We start from the raw sequence: 21,564 nt of genomic DNA on the forward strand, positions 1-21,564 counted from the left end.
CTGGAGTTTGGAGAGACAGTCGATCATGATTTCTGACTGGTCTGCTCTGTACCTAATGGGCGTCTCGGCATTTTATCCAACAGCAGCAGCTACCATTTTCAGTAAGAAGGTCTAAATAATTTCCCTGTACTGTATACAAAAATAACAATAACAGCTGGCGAACATAGTGGATCATTTGGATCCAGAAATGTTTGGCAGGAGTTGATGGAAACCAAAAACACAGCTTGAAGTATTTTATTTACACTCTAATGACTAATGACTAACACTTCTGGTAAGGATTATGTGTTGCGGGATGCTCTAGTCAAGTGACTTTAATAGGCAAAAATAAGAGCTTCAACTGAAAGCTTAAACTGACACGGTCTGTGGGGTCTCTTAAAGAGGAAGGAGGACACATGATGAATTATAGATGCTTTTAATTTCTTGGTTCTTTCATCACAGAACGTCACATTTAAACATCAAGACGCATGTTACATATGATGATCATCACAGTTTGCCATAGCTACCCCTTGGCAAAACACAGAAGTTATCTGAATGTGGTTTCACTCAACCACAACATTTAAAATGCATAAGTCTGTATGGTAGGAAACAGACACACTGCAAAAAAAAAAAAAAAAGAAAAGAAAAGAAAGAAAAAAGGTTTACAGCTTGTAAATAAATACAAAAATAAATGTGTTAGTAAAAAAAATAATTTTAACAGCTGTGTAAATAATAGTGCTGATTGCTAACCTCATCCATTTTACAGTGCATGGAATATGATGTTTGTTGTCCTTTACACTATATACATATACAGTGACATATTTTCATCTTGAGACTTGCAGATGTCAACTGAAATGTTTTTGTAATAGGAAACTGAGACATATTTGTGAATCTATTTATGAAATTCCCTTTCTGATGAAAATAGATGTTGACTGGGTATTTGAATGTGGAATGAATAAAGCAGGAACATGCATTTATGTTTCTCCTTAGAATACGAAGTGACAGGTCCACCTGCAGAGATTTTATCACAAAGAAAGATTTGACAGCACTGACTGTGACTGAAAGATGAACTTTACAAACATTTGTAAAGTGACAGTATTTGGTCATCGTCACTAATGGATGTTTAATAGTGAATGAGTACATTTTAAATAGAACAACCTGAAAAGGAAGAATAAATGTTAAAATCTGTTCAACAAGGACAAAATGAATTGCCTGGTTTTGTGGTGTTGTCTAGTACAGTACTTCTCTTGAACTGCATCACAAAAACTATTCAACTCTTATTGAACACAAACAACTAACTCCATATGACTCTGGATCGCAGTGGGCAAGTCAGTCAGGGAGGCAGTAGGCTACATCAGTATTCTTCTGTGTGTTTCTAAAATATTGGAAACTATGATCATGTTCCCCCACAACTTTACAGGAATACTAACTACTAACAGTACTTCATTGGGATTCATTTTTATTTCATTATTTTATCTTATTAGTTGCAGTTTTGGAAACCGTGAATCAGACTTTAAACTTTTACTTTGAACATGAACACATTCATTTTATTTTATCTTTCTTGTGGTTTTATGAGTGTTTACTTTCATTTGCAACAAAGCTACGGTGACAAAGTAATCCCCCTCGTGGATCATTAAAGTCTGTCTAAGTCAGATTGGGACACATGCTCCATGGTGTTTTGTATTTTATATATATTACATTATAGAGGTGGGTCATATATTGTGAGGGAATGTAATGTAATTATCCACCAGTGTCCACTTGTTTTACCATATGTACACCACATACAACTGCAGAGATTACACTGGGCAGCTATATCCTGAGTAACTGCTGCAGTTGTATGAGGTTTTGCCGTGAAGCAGGACTGCTTCATTGCAAATTGGATTTTTACTTTATGTTTGTATAATTCTATTGGGTATAAAGTGTATATTTATGTGTATTTTTAATCTATATCATTTCTCCACTGAACATTTAAAGATGCAGTGGATTGGTAATCCGTATATCCAGCATTGAAATTAAAATCCATGTCCACCATGTATATTTAATGATATATTTCCGTAAGAAATACAAGCCAGTACAAGTATTATTCAGCTTTTAACTGGACATGACTTTGTGAGGGGCGGTACTTTAAACACCATATACACAATAAATAAATACAGTATTCCTATGAAATATCTATAATATGTTGACACATGAGAAAATACTATTAGCAGCTCATTGTCAAGCAACAGCAGTTAAAGACAACAGTAGTTGGCCTTTAGTGTAGCCAGCATAGCTTAAGATCTGTCTCACTGAAGCCTCTTAGAAACTTATAAATGAGGTTTATATGTGTGAATATGTACATTTGTACACGAATTTGCATTAAATCTTGCAGTATAACTGCACACTGACACAAGAGGAAGCTGACACCAAGTGGGAACACACAATTAGATAATATAATAATTGGAGAAAAAACTGTTGTCAGTCTCTGGTACCAACTGACCATCATCTCACTGAGAAATGTGTTGTTATTTTTTCAAGGAGGTGTCTTTCATTTTGCTTTTGTCTTTCAGTTGTTTTTTTTTTTTTTTTTTTTTTGCTGTTGTTTCTGTTGAAGACAACATTAAAGTTTGAAGACTTCAGTCCAAATTCAGGAGGATGTCGTTTCAACACATGGAAGCCTACTCTCAGAAAAAAGAGGACAGAAACCATCAGAAGAGCAAAATAAAGGACTATGATGAGATGGCTGACATGTGTTTGTCACATTGGAAAAGGTGGAGCTGATTTACATACTCTCAGATAGTTTGTGGATTCTCCACCTAAATTTGCTGTTGAGTGGGGCCAAATCTAGTTGAAAGGACAGTCAGCCTTGCTGAAAATTATTCTACCCACGGTCATGTGGTGCATTCATTGGGAGTACATGTCTGTCACTGAGTGTGAGTTCATTGAGTACATTTAATCCAGTATAAATAAAGAATATATGTCTCTGATAAAACTGCAGTTACTATAACAGTGTGTAGGAGTTACAACTCACAGAATAATTCATGCAACTTTAGCTAGTGTTCATGCATGTTAAATTGACCTAGTTCCCTGAGCATCCATAGGAAAATACACTGCTAACCAATAATCTTTTACAGTATGCCAAGGAATATTATGTGTATCAGGTTTGTGGGTAATAACAAACACGGACTCAGGGAAATCTCCTTTCCAGGAAGTTGTAAAAGTGATGGGCTCACATGATTATTTCTGTTCAGCATGTAATGTTATAATTATCAATTTTTCCACCCACACTGATGGGCAGATTTTAAAGATTGTGTAAAAACTTTGACAGCATCGGCACAACGGAACATAAATATTCTGTATCTAAAATCTTTAGTTAACTTAAAACCAATTCAGATCTGTTTTCCCAGTTAGTACAGTTAATTTGACTAATGGTGAAAAGTGAACGTAGAATCCTAGCAGAAACCACAGGAATAGGTGGATCTCATCTCATTGTCCAGTGGTGGGAAAGATTTTAAGTTTACTGTTTAAAAGCACTACTAAACTATAAAAAACATCTGCTGTTTGTTAAGTCAGAGAGTGAAATTAGAGTTTGTCTGTGCAACCAGGACACTTGCGTTAGAAGTAATCCCCCATAAATGGTAAAAGGGGTGGGTTAAAAGTAATTGGAAAGCTTGCAGTCTGTGGTCTGGTGGGCGTTATTACCATGGTGTCATTGGTCAGGAGGCACAGTACATTAGCTTATATGCATCAGACCGTTTGATTCATTAGGCAAGAAATGTTATTGTTACTGTTATTATATAATATGTTTTCATAAACCAAAACAGAGGCAGTTCAGAGAGGATGCATGACTGAGAATGGTTACACAGTCTTCAGCCTATGCAGCAAATATTACTTTACACAATTTGTACATAGTTTCTTAAACCTAACAATTTCATATCATTCAAATTTGGTGGGGTAGTAAATAAGACTTTTACTTTGATACGATTAGCTCAGAACACATGGACTTCAAAAACCTGGTAAGTGTAAACAGTTGGCATGATACCAAAGGGATGGTATGGATATGTACACAGTATACTATCGGACCAATCTCATATATATATAATATACACACACACATTTTATCTAGGTGACAATGCACTTACACATGTGACAATGACCAACATTTATCTTAGATCAAAATTAGGGATTCAGACTATAGACCAGTTACATCAGTCATCAGTCATCTAAGATAAAAACACAATAACTATCAGTCAGCTCAACTCATGTAACTTGGCAGGTTTTACATCTTGCCTTTCTGACTTAAATGGACTAATTCAATGGCATATAAACACACACAGTAGTCTCTGTTGATCATCCTTCCATTTTAGTCTATTCCAATTTGTCTCCACTTTATTGCCCATCCTCTTACTGCATCTCCCATCTGCTCCACCTCCTGCACTCCTGTCATTGTCAGAGAAACTCTGCCTCCATCAGCGTTGCTTGGTGAGAGATCACTTCAGGTCAATGTCCTGAGTTTGGATCTGAGCCTTTTCCTTGGCCTAAAACACACATGAAAGGCGATAATGTTTACAAGACAATAAAAAACTGTTCACTCTGTGTACAAAATCAATGAAGGCCTATCGGAGTACACCTTTACGCTTCAGTTTATTAATCCACAATTATTTGAGATGTGCAGTGACTTTTAAAAAGTCATATTAGTAATTTCAACTTTTGAACAAGAATCAAGAGTGTTTGATGGTTGGTTTTGTTAGCTAGGCTAGTATGAGCATGCTAAAATGTTGATGCTGACTTCACCAACATTTCAGTTGTCAGGCGCAGGTGGAGGTGTATCAAGCAGAAATGCTGTGTAGGTACTAACATCTACATGTGAATCAATTTAATTTATCATTCTGATTATTATTTTATTATTTATTATTATTCAAGATATATGACAGTATTATTATGGCAAGTTATAAAATGACGTATCAAACCAAAGTGCACACTGATAATAAATAGCCTCGGGCGTTGCCCCATAGCCCTAATAAATACCTGAACTGGATGACCAAGAATCTTCAAAGACAGAATATATGTGGCATATTTTATATCTGTGGCTGTTGAGCTATTTCACTCAAAACAGAAATTCTATCTCAATCCTTTAAGTTTGTAACAATTTGGTGGAAGGCTGACCAACAACACCATCCTTTGATCCATACCTGAGTTCTAGAGCTTGATAAATACTGAATGTCTGAAATCCAAATTAATATAATTATTTTTAATCTGAAGCCAATATTTTTACATTTTTACAACTAAAATATTTTCTCTGATGGCATGCGATAGACAAATTGTGTAATTAATGAACCATGCTCAATGTGAAGCTTTCCCAATGGGCTGTATAAACTATTTCAACTGTTTGAACTGACCTTGGTGTGTGGTCTGGTGCAGACCTCAGGCATGTAATAGTGGACTTTATTTGTGTTAGCACATGACGTTACATTTCTACAAGAACAAACAAGAGAGGCCCCCTTGGCTGATGTATTTTAAGAGCCATTACAAATCAAAGTGGCAGCACTATGTATTCGAGCGTACCAACCAACTTAAAACAATGAAAATGTAAAAAACTTGATTACACGTATAATTTCCATTTCTAAAATAGCATGCATATTGTGGAAGTGTCAATAAACCTGACTTGAATCTTCAATTTTAAAAGAACCACAGGTATGCATTTTCCAACTTACCCTGAGAGATGGCCGAGGAGGTCTAACTGGTCTGACCTGTTGTTCTGGCTCTGCTACAGGCTTTGCCTGCCTTCTATCCAGTAGCTCTAGGTCATCCGCAACATCTGGACAACCAATGTAACCTCCAGTCCCAAACACTGAACCCAGATCACCTTGTAACAAGTTGTGACAGTTTGGCACAGTGGATGCAGCGAGGTCTAGGTTGGCAGACTTGTTGCTAATGACCATGTTGAGAGTACCAGCTGTGTTAGCTTTTGTGGTGTTGGCAGTGCAGATACTGGTGTTACCGAATTCCAATCCCAGCAGATCTTCTGATGCCACATCACTGTCTGAGCTGGTATTGGTGAAACTGACATTGTGTTGGGGTTCCACAATGCATCGATTATTGCTTGCTTCAGGGAAAACATCCTGACTCAAGTCTAGCACCTCCTGGTTGCCATAGTCTAGCAATTCCTGATTTTCATTGCCACTTATATCTAGGGGTTCCCTGTTACCGTGGCTACCTGAAATCAGCACTTCTTGATTTTCTTTGCTGCCACAATCTAGTAGTTCTTGGTTGCCATGGATATCTAAATCTAGCACTTCCTGATTTTCAGGATTAAGGAAATCCAGATGTTCCTGATTGCCAGGGCTACAAGGTTCCACTACTTCTTGGTTATCATAGTTGCATGGTTCAAGTAGTTTCTCATTGCTATTGCTATAGGGTTCCACCACCTCTTGGTTGTCATGCCTGCAGAGATCCTGGAGTTTCTGGTTATCATTAAAATCTAATGCCGCATAAGCAAGTCTTGATGGTTCCAGCTTGTCTTTTTCGTTGTTAAAAAAATCTAACAGTTCCTCGTTATTGTGGCTACAATGTCCAATAACTTCTTGGTTTTCATAGGTTTCAGGTTTCAATACCACCTGGTTAGTGGATTCTATTTGCTCATTGTTGTCATAGGTGCAAAGGTCCATTGCCTCTGGGTTATCATCACCACAGAGGTCCAATACCTCCTGGTTTTCCTCCTCCGAGCTGAGCTTAAAACCATAAGGGTCAGAGTCCTGTAAGATCTGAGAGGAAGTGACATCATAACCAAAAGGATCAAAGTTGATTGGGTCTGCTTGAGTAGAGGGGGGTTCAGGGTCAAAAGGAAGATCTTTTTCAGCAGAGTCTGGGCTCAATTCAGCTTCATCAGGATCTAATAGAGTGTGATTAGAATGCTCTGGACTGAGTTTAAAGCCGTAAGGGTCAAAAGAAGATTGACTGGTTGGTTCATAGCTCATTTCAAAGCTATTTCGATCTGAGTCAGGTTGAATGAAAATGTTATTGGAATCTAATGAGATCTGTGGAGACGCAGGATTTCGATGTTCCTTTTCACTGTTGCCAACCCATTCTATCACCTTACTGGAAATTGTATCAAGTAGCAGAGTTGGCTCTATGTTGCCTGTCCAGTCTGGTTCCAAAAGTTCACCATGTTCAGTGACAACCTGAGCTGAGGCAGAGTTGAGACCTATCACATGAAAACATGACAAGGTTAAGGCTTGCATCAAGTGCAAGACTTGCAACTAAATAAACATAACACTGAAATTGATTTTAATCTTGCATTACAATCAGTTAATAAGTAGTAGCACAATTGTTTAATTGTCTTATTTTTAGTTAAGTTAATATATGTTTGGTTTGTTATAGGTCAAAATCACCATAATATAACCATATATATACGTCAAAATATGTCAAATTAAATAGATTACCTTGTTCTAGTACCGATGTTGCCTCAGTGGTAGCCTCGCAATCAAGAGACCTCTGACAGTGTTCTTCTATGTCAGAAGGTGGGGAGACAGCACCTAAGTCTAGCTCATACCCATTAGGGTCTGATTCGACAGAATACTGGCCCTGGGTCTGCCAACCCTTGATTGGCTCAGGCCCAAGCTCTTCTGACGAGCTCTGAATGGGTTTAAATCCACGGCAATTATCTCCCACCGCAGTGGCATCCAAGTCCTCTTGGCTGTAGCTGATCTCTATGTCACTGTCTTCATCTGGGAATTCTGACTCAAAGCACTGAGTTCCTGTTGAGGCTTTGTTTTCAGCACAGGACAGACTAGTATCTGCTTCATCTCCAATATTGCCTCTACCCTCATCAGTGCTGGCATTCACCTCTGAAAATAAAATATTTGCTGCAAAGGGGTTGCTGCCTTTGAAAGGGTCTGAAGGAAATCCATCTGAAAGACAGATCATTTAACAATCACTGAACTCAAGCCAAGCACTGATAAGTAAAACATGATATGCGATGTCCATATCAGATAACATAAAATAATGCATAAACTAAAATAAGTAAAATAACTCACCAGAAGAGTCTGTTTTAGGGAACAGGTCTTCATTGAAGAGGTCATCTAAAAATCAAATAAAAAAGAAATGCATTTTAATATAAACAATGAGACGCGATGTAGAGCTTAATTGGTGGTGTTTTGCTAATATGTGTCAATATTGCATGGTTTTTAAGAAAATTATTTCTTAAATAAGTTTCCATATTAGTTTCCAATGACAAATCTGTACAACAATGGTTGTATCAAAAGATATGCCAAAAGTGATGGGCTTTTTACAGTCCAACCTTGCAAGTAAAACTAAATGCTTTGCACTGTCAGTTTTATTTTAGACATAAATATACATATATAGATACAGAGAGATACACAGTTAATTATTTCATGTGTTATTAATAAGATATAAAGAAAATTCTCATGCTTACAACTTCAGTCATCCGGTTTACTGGACACACATATACTTACGATGATTGTAATCAATCAATTGCACAACAACAACTAATGTAAGGGAGTAATATGTGTTTCTGGCTTGACTTTCGTGTTTGAGTGTCTTGCTCAGAACACAGATAATGGAGAGGCCATTTTCAAATCAGCTGCTGGAAGATTTCCCAGCAGCTAATCTTCAGAGGATTGCTGACTTTTCTCGCATAAATAACCTTCTGGTAGCTGGCGCAGTGTGAAGGCTTAGTGGTAATCAAATTCCGTATACCTGTTGACCGGTGGATGAACTGTGAATCCATGGATCACAGAGACAGGAATACATATTAAATTTAGTTTGTTAAGTCATTTAATAATAGGTATTATCAGACCAGCAGCAGGTTATGCTCTACGTCTTACACATACCATCATTCCGACAATGGGCAAAGGGGTCAGCTTGGTAGAAATCCAATTGGCTGACCAGGTGTGGGTCAACAGTGGACCCCTCTTGCTCCGTCTTTATGACCCCTTCATTGTTGACCTCACCTTCCTCTGGGTCGTCCTCTATATCAGATCTGTCCATCTGTGGGCAAACAGAACATTACAATTTCTGTGTCCAAAACAAGGTTGGTGGTCTATATTAGACAATGTGACAAATTTTCAAAATTATGGTTATTGTAGATTAATTTGGTAACCCAAAGATTTTTTTCCCATACACATAATTTGTACTATGCATAATTAGAGTTGTAACAAAGCTACCTTTGGTGAGCTGGTCCCACTGTCATTGTCTTCTCTGGTACTTGCTAGATTATTGCAGAAAGATGCACCACTGCCCCCCTGGTGGAATCATGTATATAAGACAGAGAGACAAAGACAGTGAGACAGTTGTAACAGAAAAAAAAACAAACAAACAAAAAAAAAACTCGCCACACTGTCGCCAAGCCCCCAAAATTTCCAAAATTAGAATGAAGTCTAGGGGTAACAGGGCCTTCACGGCAGCTGCCCCTAGACTAGAACAGGCACCCTCTTAAGAACCTCCCAGTCCTTAGAAACTTATAAATCTTCCCTAAATACTCATTTCTTCTCCCTGGCATTTCACAAATCAGCACACTGTAAATCTAAGTGTTGTGGTTTTGATTGTGTTACTGTAATTTTAATTGTATTTTTATTCATTTTTTTTATTGTTCCTCTTTTTTATTGATAGTTTTTTCTCTTTTTTATTATTTATTACCCTTTTATTTCTCTTTTTATATATCCTGTGCTCTCCCCTATACAGCACCTTGATCGGCTGCTGTCATCTTAAAGGTGCTTTACACATTAAATTTGAGTTGAGTTAAATTTAAAGGAAATTAACTGGATCAACTGGACAGGGAGTTGTTGCACCTTGACCGATCAGACATAGCATTATGACCATCTTCCTAATATTGTGTCTCACAGGCACTGCACTGGCACTGGCATTACAAATATCAGTAGGATCTAATCAGTATTTAACTGAAAAGAATAGAGCAATACTAGATTAAACTAAAGAAATTTACATCAATTACATCATTTTTTGTGTTGACATTTTTAGAATAAAATGTTATTTAAGTATTTTATTGTTAACTGTGGAACATAAATGTAATGTTTTACATAAATGTTTACCTATTGCAGAGTATTTATTATATCATCACATACCCTGGTCCATTTTTACAACTTGGCCTTGCAGTGTTAGTATTCAGAATAGGAACAGTATCTGTGCCATAACCTGTTCTCACATGTTGGAGATCTTAGCATTAGACTGAAGGAGAAAAATCTCATTCAAACGCTATCTATGCAGTTTACCATGATAAGGTCAGCGTAGGCGGGCAGTGATTGGCTCCTTCCCCAGGGCCTCATAGGAAGCAGATCATCTTCAGTGGTATCTGCAGGAGAGGTTGAGTCCTCCAGCTGGCTTTCTGGAGTGACTGCACCTCCTGACATTGAACACAGAGTGTGCTCCTCCTACAAGGGAAACAGACGCAGATTGAAAGCATGCATATGGTTAGAGAGGCACAGATGGTTTTTATTCAGATCTGCTGTTGCCATAACAGATATGCACCAACACCAGTGTTTCTGTAGAAGAACAAGAACAATACACAGTGTGTAACAAAAAGTCTCAGTAATAGAGTGCGCACGTGACGTCACAGCACGCGGACGTCTCCGTGGTTACGGCTAGGGCTGGGCGATACTGGGAATTTTCGTATCGATCCGATACCAAGTATATACTTGGATAGGATCATGATCATTGAATAACTTCGAAATTTTGCCTTTAGTCATTTCATTGTGATTATGATAAAATACGGGAAAAATGTTTAGGCAAATAAACTGGGGTTTCTTAATTAATTACAATATAAAACAATTTAAAAGTATAAATTTTAAATAATTTCCCTTTTACTACAATTGTTTTGGGAAAAAAATCATTATGACGAGTACCGGCGCACTTCAATAACGGCGTCAGTACCAGCGATGCGATGCTGCTGTGATGCTAGGATCTGTGTCAAACTCTGTCCATATCTACCTTTTACTACAGGTGAAGATGGAGAAGCTCCTGCACTGCACATACTTGGAGAGAAGCTGTGTTGTGACGAGTCATTTGCTGGACGTATAGAAACTGTAAACAAAGTACCGATCTCAGTACTGGTATCGACCCGATACTGATATTCCTCTTGGTATCGATATGGTCGATATTTCGATTGATACGCCCAGCCCTAGTTACACTGAGAGGCAAAAAGTGACAGTTGAGTATGGAGATTAGTGACATTAGTTTGAACCAGGCTTTAATAGCGTCTAAATTGTAAAATTAATGTAAAAATGGGGAAGACCTGTTGTGCCATTGATTGTACCAACAGATTTTAAAAGCAGTCGGAGATATATTTTCACAGATATCTGCCAAAGAAAAGAGAAGTTCACATTTAGTGGCAGGTAATATTAATTTATACTGTATGAAGATGCTGATGAAGTCATACCATAAGTTACTAATTAAGTTACGTTCTGTATGGCTCACTCCTCGTCTTCGCCATCCTTTTTTTTTTTAGCTACATCCTAAATGATCTAAAAGTGAAACTGAATCCACTTTTCCAAACTCATAGTAGATTGTATGGATCATTGTCGAGTCCAATTTCTTTTAATTTGATCGTCAACGCATATCTGTTGTTAGCCGAATAGCGTAATTGCTTTAGTCGTATTTAAACATTTTTGGTAAACAAGAAAAAAAGAACTATCTAACAAGCACATTGGTATTTTTTTGATATTGTAACAGTAGGTCAAAAATTACTTTATGCAATTAGGCTAACAATACTGATTTAAATTAATGATAGTTTGGAATTAATAAAGTATCTATCTATCTATCTATCTATCTATCTATCTATCTATCTATCTATCTATCTATCTATCTATCTATCTAGTGTAACCCAGGCCCACTACACAATAGTTTTGCCTCGTTCTGTTTGTTCTTCAGTTTTATACCTGTTACAAATGTTACAGATATAAGTTTACAAATGTCTAGTGCATGGAGTACAGTTCAGATTAATGAGACTGACCAATAACGAATATATTTTGGGTTTTGGCATTAACAGGAGCAGAAGTATAGTTTATTGCATATAGCTGTTTGGGGGAGTTTACTGTATAAGCCAGCCCGTAGGATGTACATGCGTGTCTCTATGAAATGTCTCTATGTGAAAGCTTTACCACCCATAAAAAACCAGCATTAACTTCAATAATTGCAACATATCTCTGTTTCTTCACTTCAGAAAGGTGAGATGTCTCACAGAATCACAGTTCATCATCTGTAGTAAAAACAGGCTCTGATGCAGCACAAGCCACCAACTAGTGTATTTATGTAGCTTGCATTAATCATACCTGCAGAATCTCTTCATAGGACTGCCTAATAGAGTCTTGCAGAGGCATATTCCGTTCCCCAGCCTCTTCCACCTTTGTCTTGGCCTGTTTCACCTCCTCTCGGAGCTTCTTCAGCCTCCATCTGGCTCTGGCAAGTTCTCTCTCATACTCCTCCACCTGGCTCTCCTTCTGTGCCTCCTCTGCTTGCAGAGATAAAATCTGACAAGAAAGGTCAGAATACACCAGTAGGTTATTACTTCAAAAGAAAATAGGAAAACCAATACTATAGCTCATCACATAAGCATAACACAGCAACATCTGAAACTAACAAAAGGGATGGAATGTTCCATTGTGTAAACCTGCAACCTGCCAAGAGACCAAATCCTTTTTTGTAGTCTAAATAAAAAAGGTTAAAATGGATTTATTTCTATGCAGAGTTATTTTTTTTAATTTTACACATGGAAGTTGACCTATTTTTGAAACCGGTCTTAAGGAACTGCCCACCATAACAGATAGCGTTTTCTGGTCTATACAAAATTGTTGGCTGAGCACACAGGACAAGCGTGTATGTAAATGCAGATCTTGAAGATTTGATACTATTGATCACAGTATTTTAATTCAGAGATAAATGGTCTTGCTCTTATATAGCCCTTTTCTATCTACTCAAAGGTACTCAAAGCGCTTTTACAGTCAGAAACACATCCACCCATTCGCTCACACAAGCACACACACATTCACACACCAGTGCCAGTTGCACTGGGAGCAACTGGGGTTCGGTGTCTTGCTCAAGGACACTTCGACATATGGTTAACTCTTCGGTTCATGGACAACCCGCTTTACCTAGTGAGCCAAAGCCGCCCCCAACTCGCCCCTACTCGGAGCTGGGCCAGCATTTGAAAATTAATAACATAATAGCTGTGTGTGTGAGTATGTCATGAGCCACATTTTGTAATAAGATATACTATAAAGTGTCTTTGAGCAAAGCAAAGTTACATTTTTAAGGGGGCGACATTAAAAGTAATCTTCACTAGGGCTGTCACAAAAGAGTATTTTCAGATTTGATCATTAAAATTATGTCCACAAATGTCTGTTTACAACACAGACACTCAGTTTACTGTCAAATGAGGAAACATAAAATATCATCACTTACAAATTGACATTTGTTTTGAATGTACAGAATTATGATTAGGACACTGCTGGACTGATTTAAACTCTGGGGGATTCGGTGAGTGACTAAATTTCAAATAGAGGTGTTGATTTTAACTATTTTGAAATGACAAATATATGCACTCCTTCATTAAAAACAGCTTTAAGTGTTCAGCAGGATATTGATTTGAGATAAGATAACCAAAAACTGAGGTAAAAGGTTCAGTTAATCATGATGCTGATTTTAAGTCATATTGCTCATAGTTAGAAGTTTAGTTGCAAATCTGTGTCTATTCCACGGAGTGTGAAGCTGAGATGTAAATAGCAGACAGCTCCAATGAGAAAAAACGTTTTGTTTATTAAGTTCATGTACCTCAAATAAACACACATCTGACCATGCCAAAAATTCCTAAGACTGCCTGTAAATTTAAAAAAATACATCATAAAAATTAGTAGCATGAGCAGTTTGGTTGAGCAGTGATGCATGCAATGGTAATTGCTACAGTGCAATAATAGTAACCCCCTTTTACACATTTCCCTTGTTCTCTGCTGTAGAACGATGGTGTTGAAACAAGAACGGTTTACCTCAATGAAGACCCTGAAAATCTTATAAGAGAGTATATGGTAAGTATTTTTACCTCTACTTTCTACTTAATTTCTCTCCAGAAACTGAAAATATGATTGTGATTTCTACACCACAGAAGAATAAGAGATCAGGCTTGAGGTACACACAATATGTGCCGAACAGTTCCTTATTGTTTTGGATCCAAACATGAGATTTGTGGACAACAAGAAAAATGGATCAGATTGCCTGATATACTAACACAGCCCTGCTTACTGTAGTCCAGACAGAAAGATTCAGGCCACGCCTCCATCGTAAAAATCCTTTCATTGAAATCGCACTAATAGCAGTCTATGTACAGCTGTTTTAAGGTATTGTTTATGGATGGTGCTACATCCTTCCAGACAATGTTAAATGTAGTCTTGGAAAGAAGTAAATTGGTCATTGGATAAATAATAAATGGAGATTTTTTTTGTTGTAACTGAAGGTTTATTTTTTCTGTTTTTGAGGATGTTGAAGGCAACCAGGAGGCTATAGACCAGACAGACCCAAGGATCTTTACCATAAAGGTAGAAGGAGCAGAGCCCACAGATGGTCTGGCAGATGTTGGATTCATCCATTTTGTTTGGCCTCATGTACTCAATGGACTTGAGCTATCCAACAAAACAGAAGTACACATTTGAGGTTCTGCAAAACAAATTTGATGGAAGTAGATGGTAACAAACTCTTACCGCCTGCTGTACACAGGAGCAGCACAGAAAACTTGGAGGACACAATCTTGCAGAAATCAGATTTTTGGATCTGCATGTTGAACCGTTTGTGAAGAGTGGATGCACTTAATGTTCAACATGTCTGTTACATTCAAGCCTTTACCAAACAAGTTTACACAATGCTGATTAGCATTAATCACCACCAGGTAAATCTCTGTATTTCTCTGTGTACAGTGTCTTTAAATCTGGTCTTAGGTTCAGGGTTCCCGCTGATCCTTAAAAAGTCTTAAAAGGCATTGAATTCATTACTCTAAAAATAAGGTCTTAATTGGCTTTAAAATTATTTAAATCAATCTTTAAAAAGGTTTTAAAATGTCAACACGTAGTAAGTAGGATGTTATGATTGTAAGTAGTCTCAAATATAAACATAATAGGCAACGTTTATTTTTTAAAAATAATTTACCGAATGGCAGTAACGTCACGCAATCACTGGAGATGAACCAACAACACTGATGTGTTTGACGCCATGACTCCGCAGATTCATGTCGTTCGTGTAGCAGTTGGGCCGCATGCACGCATGGGAAAGTGTAAATTTAAGGAAAGTTGACTATAGGGAGACAAGCAGGGCTAATACTCGTGGTTTGAGCTTTTATCGGTTAACGTATGGACTTATGGAGCTTCAAAAGCTGCTCTACTACTCTACCAACATGCTGAACGGTTGCCAAGGCAACCTTCCAGTTCAAGTATTGCAATGAAGTCTGGGATTTGTACTATCAATATTACGTGCGCACTGGGTCTAATTCTACGGTGGCCGACACGGGCCAAACGGACCGCAGCGACCAAATACGTCTCAATTCGAGAAAGCAGCATCAAGTACAGAAACGATGCAAAATCACAAACTCAAACACAAGTCTAAACGAAGTACAAAGTAGAAACGTGGTGCAAATGAAAAAACGTGCTGCAAAAACAAAGACAGATGCGTCATCATGAAACGTGCTGCAAATAGAGAAACGATGCAAACCATGAAACGATCTGCAAACAAAGAAACGATCTGCAAACGAAAAACGCTGCATTACCGGTCACTACAAACGGAAGTTCTCCAAACCTGAAGGGGGCCCTCCTAGCGTAACAGCTCAATGGAGAGAAACACGGGGTGGAGAGAGACAGAACAGCTGGCTGAACCATTGTGCATGAAAATACGGCGTGAACGGTAATGTGACTTTTATTTGATTATATTTAAATACTATGTTTATATCACTGCTGCACATTACGTGACGTTTATGTTATTGTATTTTACACTAGACGTTACACGGCTTCATATTTGCTTGTAGATTATCTTACTAAATAAGATAAAATGATTACAGACTGATATATAACAACCGTTATCAGCCTTCCATACCGTACAACGCTGCACAGTACGTGTTATGTCTGTTAATGACATTAACAATTAACTTGTAAACAGTGTGTATATCAAGAGGTAGTGAAGAGTATCAATACTCATCTCAATAACAATAATAATCTACAAGCCGTATTTTCATGCACAATAGTTCAACCAACTGTTCGGTCTCTCTCTCCACCCCGTGTCAGAGCTATCGGTCCAGGTTTGAGTCTAGTTTGCATGTTCTCCCTATGTCTGCATGGATTCCCTCCCACCTCCAAGACATGCTCATTAGGCTACGTGGTGATCCTAAATTGATCCTAGGTGTGAACTGTTCTTGTTTCAATATTTTTTTAATAAAAATCTTGTTTATTTAACAACTTTTGTACCAGTCATATTTATTCCAATTCCATTTATGTTAGAGCTCATAAATTTTAAGTGTGAATAATTGCTTGTAGAGTTAGATTTTGACTGATCATATTCAAGCGTAATTAGTGATTGTTTGATAGATCTGATACATGGCTCCAGCTTGAAGTCTCCATGGTTCTGATGCATGTCCTACAAAAAGAACTAAATGTCCTTTAGTCTCCCACATGTCCATTTAAAATAACTAAACTCGGTGATAAAGATAAAATGTACTTTGGAAAAGCTGACATTTCACAAAACAGGTAAGTGCTAAGAGTGCAACAATAACAATAATAGTTTAATAATAGTAAAAAATTAAATGGTAACTTGTTTATCTAAGTGCAAATACAGAACAACCAACCTTGTACAGTTAGTATCACTCACGTAAGTAACCTAGCCAAGCTAACACAAACTTTTTCCTCCAAAAGTTTATCAGTGCAGTACTTTCAATTGTAAACCCCACAGCTCAAAAGCATAACTGACACTAACATACATACACTAGTGCAAAAACGTGTGTGTTGTTTATTTTGATATTTACCATGCAATAGCTCACTCTGTCGCATACAAAACAATGGCCGCTATGACAGCTTGCGGTTTGTTTGGAACTATTGAGGCTTACATGAACCACGTGACAGCTCTAGTGGCGACATCAAAGCGTGTCGCAACCATAGACATTAATACCTATGATTAATATGATTGCAACTCTGTTTTACTCTATAGCTCTGCCCCGTGTGTCTCTCCATTGAGCTGTAATGCTAGGAGCGCCCCCTTCAGGTTTGGAGAACTTCCATTTGTAGCGACCGGTAATGCAGCGTTTTTTGTTTGCAGAGCGTTTTATGGTTTGCATCGTTTCTCTATTTGACCACGTTCCTATTTTGTACTTCGTTTAGACTTGTGTTTGAGTTTGTGATTTTGCATCGTTTCTGTACTTGAAGCTGTTTTCTCGAATTGAGACATACTTGGTTGTTGCCGTCCGTTTGGCCCGTGTCGGCCACCGTAGAATTCTGATAGATATAATACAACACAACTAGCTTTGAGTTTGACACGTGTGTCATAGGTTGACAGGGTTCAACCCAACTTAGCTGTCAGAGAGGAAGTATTCCTCCTGTCTGAAAAAAACTGATATTGGTAAGTACGTCAAAAAATGAAAATAAGGAAAAATATAATAGAAAGATAAGTGTCGACCTGTTAGGCCCCCCACCACATGCGGCCCCCAACCCCAAGGCCATAAACCCAGGGGAAACACTGTTCGCCATAGCTGGTACATGTGTTTTTTTTCAAAATTAAACTTTTTCACTGGACCAAATAGTCATGTTTTGAGTTCAAATAAAAATTCCCATTGGTGTTGATTGTCTCATTTGTCCTAAAAAATTTATTTCAAGTGGCATTAAAAAAGTCCTAAATCTTAAATTTAACTTGCCTTGAGCTGTAGGTTAGTCTTTATTTTTTTGAGTGTAGGCCTACTCATACAGAGTGAGATGGAGACCTATCTCATAGTAGCAGTTCTTTATTACCTGTTGACTTTCTTCATAGCAGAGCTGTCTAGTAGCTTTAATTTGCTGCACTAGCTTCTCCTTGTGTGTCTCTAGTTTCACCAAGGTCTCCTCCAGCTCCTTGCGGTCAGACTGCTGCTCCTGAAGTTCTATGTTCTCCACTGCTACTGCATTCTCCAGGTCCTAGACACATGCACACATGCAGACGAAGATGAGAAATGTAGATTGAGCAACAAATGTCAGTGATCCTATACAAACAGAACAGGATGTGAATCTCACCCATGTCTGACACAGTTTGTGTAAGTCATATTAGTTTTAAAGCTAGTCACAAATCACTTTATTTTAAGTGACTGAGGTAAAACACACAAAAACTAAACAAGCCAGAGCTAGCCTCAATATCTGGTGTGTCTCACCAGCTGTTTAAATGACATTATTAATTCAAATTTATTTCTACATTTATAGTAAAAAAACAAAACAAAAAAAAAACAATCACTGAGCAAAATAATGTTAAGAACTTAACTCTGGGTGTGCTGTTACAGTGTCTGATTTAATGATGTTACACCAGTCAAAATAAATTAGTCTGGGAGCAACATGGGTGCACCACCAGGATAGGCAAGTCAAGTAAATGTTTAGGGACCTATGAAATCAAATCCGTTGAGAACGGGGCCCCAGATGGTAGCTTTCTGGGTTTGTTGTTTTGTTTTGTTTTTATGCAATGGTCAAATGTTTTTTGTAGTTTACAGAAGAAAAGGCTCAAATTATCATTGCCGTATTATAGATATGAAAATATTTATATAAAATAAATAAGCCCTGAGATAGGCTGTCAACCTGTCCTAGTGTACTCCACCTCTCACCCCACTGATAGCTGGGATAGGCTCCAGCAGCATCATGCTGTAAGACTGAGACCAATCTTACAGTATGATGACATCACATGACAGAATCATGGGATATGCAGTTATGGCATTAGAGCACAAAACAGGCACATTTATGATGTATGCACTGTCTACAATATTTAAGAAACTCAGAAAATATGATGCTAACACAAAATACACTCACACAGATGTATAAAAACCCAACACACATACGCACACACCAGAGCAAGGTGCTGCGGTCTTCTTACTCTGATCTCGGCTGTCTTAGCGAGGACTCTCTCATCCGTTTCCACAATGTCACAGTCCCTGGGAGATGACCAGCAAAGAAGACAGGAATGTTTAAGGAGAGAGGAGAGAGAGCACTCGTTTTTCCAGCCTGCCTTCCCTCCATCATGCCCTGCTTCCCATGATCCCTCTATTTTTTCCGGCTGCACTGCTGGCTCCTCCATTGCTGCCCTCTCTAGCTGTCGCTACACTGCAGAGGAGGCGGAGCTGCCTCAGTGAACTGTCTGTATGTGTGTGAGTGTGTGTGTGCCGGTGCTAATCAATGCAAGCAGAATGCACCAATGTGAGAATAGAAAAAGAGAGGGGGATGAGTCAGACAGAAGGGTGTACAAGCAATAGAAGCAGCTTATCCATCCATATGAGAATTTCCTCTAGTTTCCACCCTGTGTGTCGTCCCTCTTCCTTCCCTTATTCCTTCCTATCATCATGCTGCTTTTCTAGTCCTTACATTTCTTACCTCCTCCCGTGTGTTCCCTCCCCCTTCTCCATCACATCCCTGTCCCCTGCAGTAGAGCATTCATCAGTAGAAATACCAGACTGCAGCAGCATTCTGCACAAGCAAGCCCTGCTGGGCAATCAATAACCATTCAGAGACATTTTAAACGTGTGACTGAAACTTCTCTTTCTGTTTCAGTCATCACCACCATTCATCAGTTGATTTTAACACAGTTGCTATTTCCTGATGAACACTGTAATCTGATCAAGATAAATGGTCTATGTATGTATTGCATAATAAATCAATTACTATAATAATTGTGACATATCTCGTGTTAAGCACCGTGCAAACAAATAACACATAACACAAATACTTAATGGTTTAATTGTATTAGACCATCTGAGCCCATTGCAGAGGTGCATGACAACCAGTGTTAACAAGCTGAAAGGAGTGTCACCAGGAAATTATTATAATTAAGTTGCTGAATGATGCAGTATGCAACCACTGGAACATGCACCACAAATCTGGAGCCAGATGGTCAGTCAGATAGTGTATTTCTCTTGTCAAAAGAGCCAGGCTGTTGTTTGAACAATTGGCAAGAAAAGTAGTGGACATACCAGAACACTGCAAGTTGCTCTCAGGGGAGACCAGCAGTAAGCAGTGGTCAAGCTCCTCCCATGGTAATAGTCTCTGATTTAAGCCAGTGTTACAGTTCTTGGTTGTGTCCCTGTCATCCATAAAAGCAAAACAGCTTTTATGAACTCTGTTCAGTTCCAGAGTGAGGAGGACCAGTACCTCAGAGAAATGCTTGATGCAGTTCTACTGTCCTCCTCCTTCTGGTTATTACTAATTGTTCTTGTTGACAAGAAAGATAGTTGTGTTCATCGATGTATTAACAATTAATTACACCAAGGCATAGTTATCCATTGCGTAAAATAGTTGAGTGCCTTGATGTTCACTGAGAAATACATCCTAAACACTGATGCCTCTTGTCATAGCATTGGTGCTGTACTATCACATATTCAGTTTGAAGAGAGGTTCAACCAACCAGATCTAGATGTTTTGCAAAAGTGGAGAACTGGAGAAGAGACAGATTAAAGATCCAGCTAGCCATGTTTAGATCCAAATACACTTTCAAATGTAGTGACTGAAGTGGCTGACATAATGAGAGGTTTGACAGTTGAAGTGAGAGGCTTTTTTGATCAAGTTGAATCTCTTGTCAGGCTGCTTTTAGTCGTACCAGTTTCATCAGCTAAGGCTGAAAGAAATTTCAGTGTTCCAAGGAGACTTAAGAAATGACTTAAGACATGACACAAGTAAGACTGGACAATCTTGCTGTGTGCCATGTCCATCAGAGAAAACTGCACAATAGTGACCTGACACAAATCTGCCAGCAGTTCATTTCTATTAAAGACCGGTGTAGAGATTTGTTTGGTTCTTTGAAATAGGAACTAGTGGACACTAATCTGCTTGTATTTGAGTGACAAACACATTTCCATTTCTTTCATGTTTATTTACAGTGTTGTATTTATGTATTTCCAATGTTGTTGATGGACAGTATGTTAATTGACAGTATGATGCACAGTTGCACTACAGCCCTACCGCCCTGTAAAGATGAGAATTCTTTGAAGTTGCCTCCTTGTCTTTCATTAGTCGCTTTAACCTATAACATCTGCATGACGTGAAATTATGATTGCTAATGGAAAAAAACATCATCTTTCACGAGAGCTGCCTTGGAGCACTTTTGTGTCGCCACCAATGTCAAAATCAAACCTAGGGGTTAAGGCGACCTGGTGGCTTCATCATCAAGTGTGGATGAGCAAAGATACTTTTTGTGTTATATATTTAGATGTGATAATATGTACTACAGGAGTTGGTGAGTAGTCATGCAGGGAGCTTTACAATGTTACTGCTGACACTTTTCTAAATGCTGCTGCCCTACCTTGTGCTTTGCCTTTGGATGGTTTAGTTCTTAGATTTTCCTTGCCTTTAGAGGTGTTTTCCCTACAACTGTCTCTATTTTGTCTACTTCGTTGACACC

At 38.2% G+C, this 21,564-nt stretch overlaps 1 protein-coding gene across 2 annotated transcripts; it reads right to left on the reverse strand.

The window, feature by feature from the left end:
* Positions 1-396: 396 nt before the first annotated feature.
* On the reverse strand, positions 397-19,364 carry LOC125010554. 2 transcript variants are annotated; one of them, XM_047589273.1, is made up of 10 exons: positions 19,024-19,364; positions 17,952-18,113; positions 12,258-12,455; positions 10,203-10,361; positions 9,141-9,218; positions 8,808-8,964; positions 7,992-8,036; positions 7,398-7,865; positions 5,670-7,159; positions 397-4,493 (listed from the first exon to the last, which is right to left on the reverse strand). In XM_047589273.1, exons 1-10 carry the CDS (start codon positions 19,249-19,251, stop codon positions 4,446-4,448), a joined length of 3,033 nt encoding a protein of 1,010 aa, XP_047445229.1. In that variant the 5' UTR covers positions 19,252-19,364; the 3' UTR covers positions 397-4,445. The 2 variants fall into 2 exon arrangements, with proteins under 2 accessions (XP_047445229.1, XP_047445230.1); XM_047589274.1 differs by having other exon boundaries at positions 19,051-19,363.
* Between the last annotated feature and the right edge of the window lie 2,200 nt (positions 19,365-21,564).

This window comes from Mugil cephalus, chromosome 7 (genome assembly GCF_022458985.1).
Source record: "Mugil cephalus isolate CIBA_MC_2020 chromosome 7, CIBA_Mcephalus_1.1, whole genome shotgun sequence".
NCBI lineage: Eukaryota > Metazoa > Chordata > Actinopteri > Mugiliformes > Mugilidae > Mugil > Mugil cephalus.

Bases quoted from the DNA above. Each gene is read 5' to 3' on its own strand.
- LOC125010554 (XM_047589273.1), bottom strand. From the start codon at position 19,251: ATGGAGGAGCCAGCAGTGCAGCCGGAAAAAATAGAGGGATCATGGGAA. The intron at 12,456-17,951 runs GTAATAAAGAAC...CTTTCTTGTCAG, and splicing joins GCTATGAAGAAAGTCAACAG to ATTTTATCTCTGCAAGCAGA. The intron at 8,965-9,140 runs GTAGCTTTGTTA...GTTTGCCCACAG, and splicing joins GTGGGACCAGCTCACCAAAG to ATGGACAGATCTGATATAGA.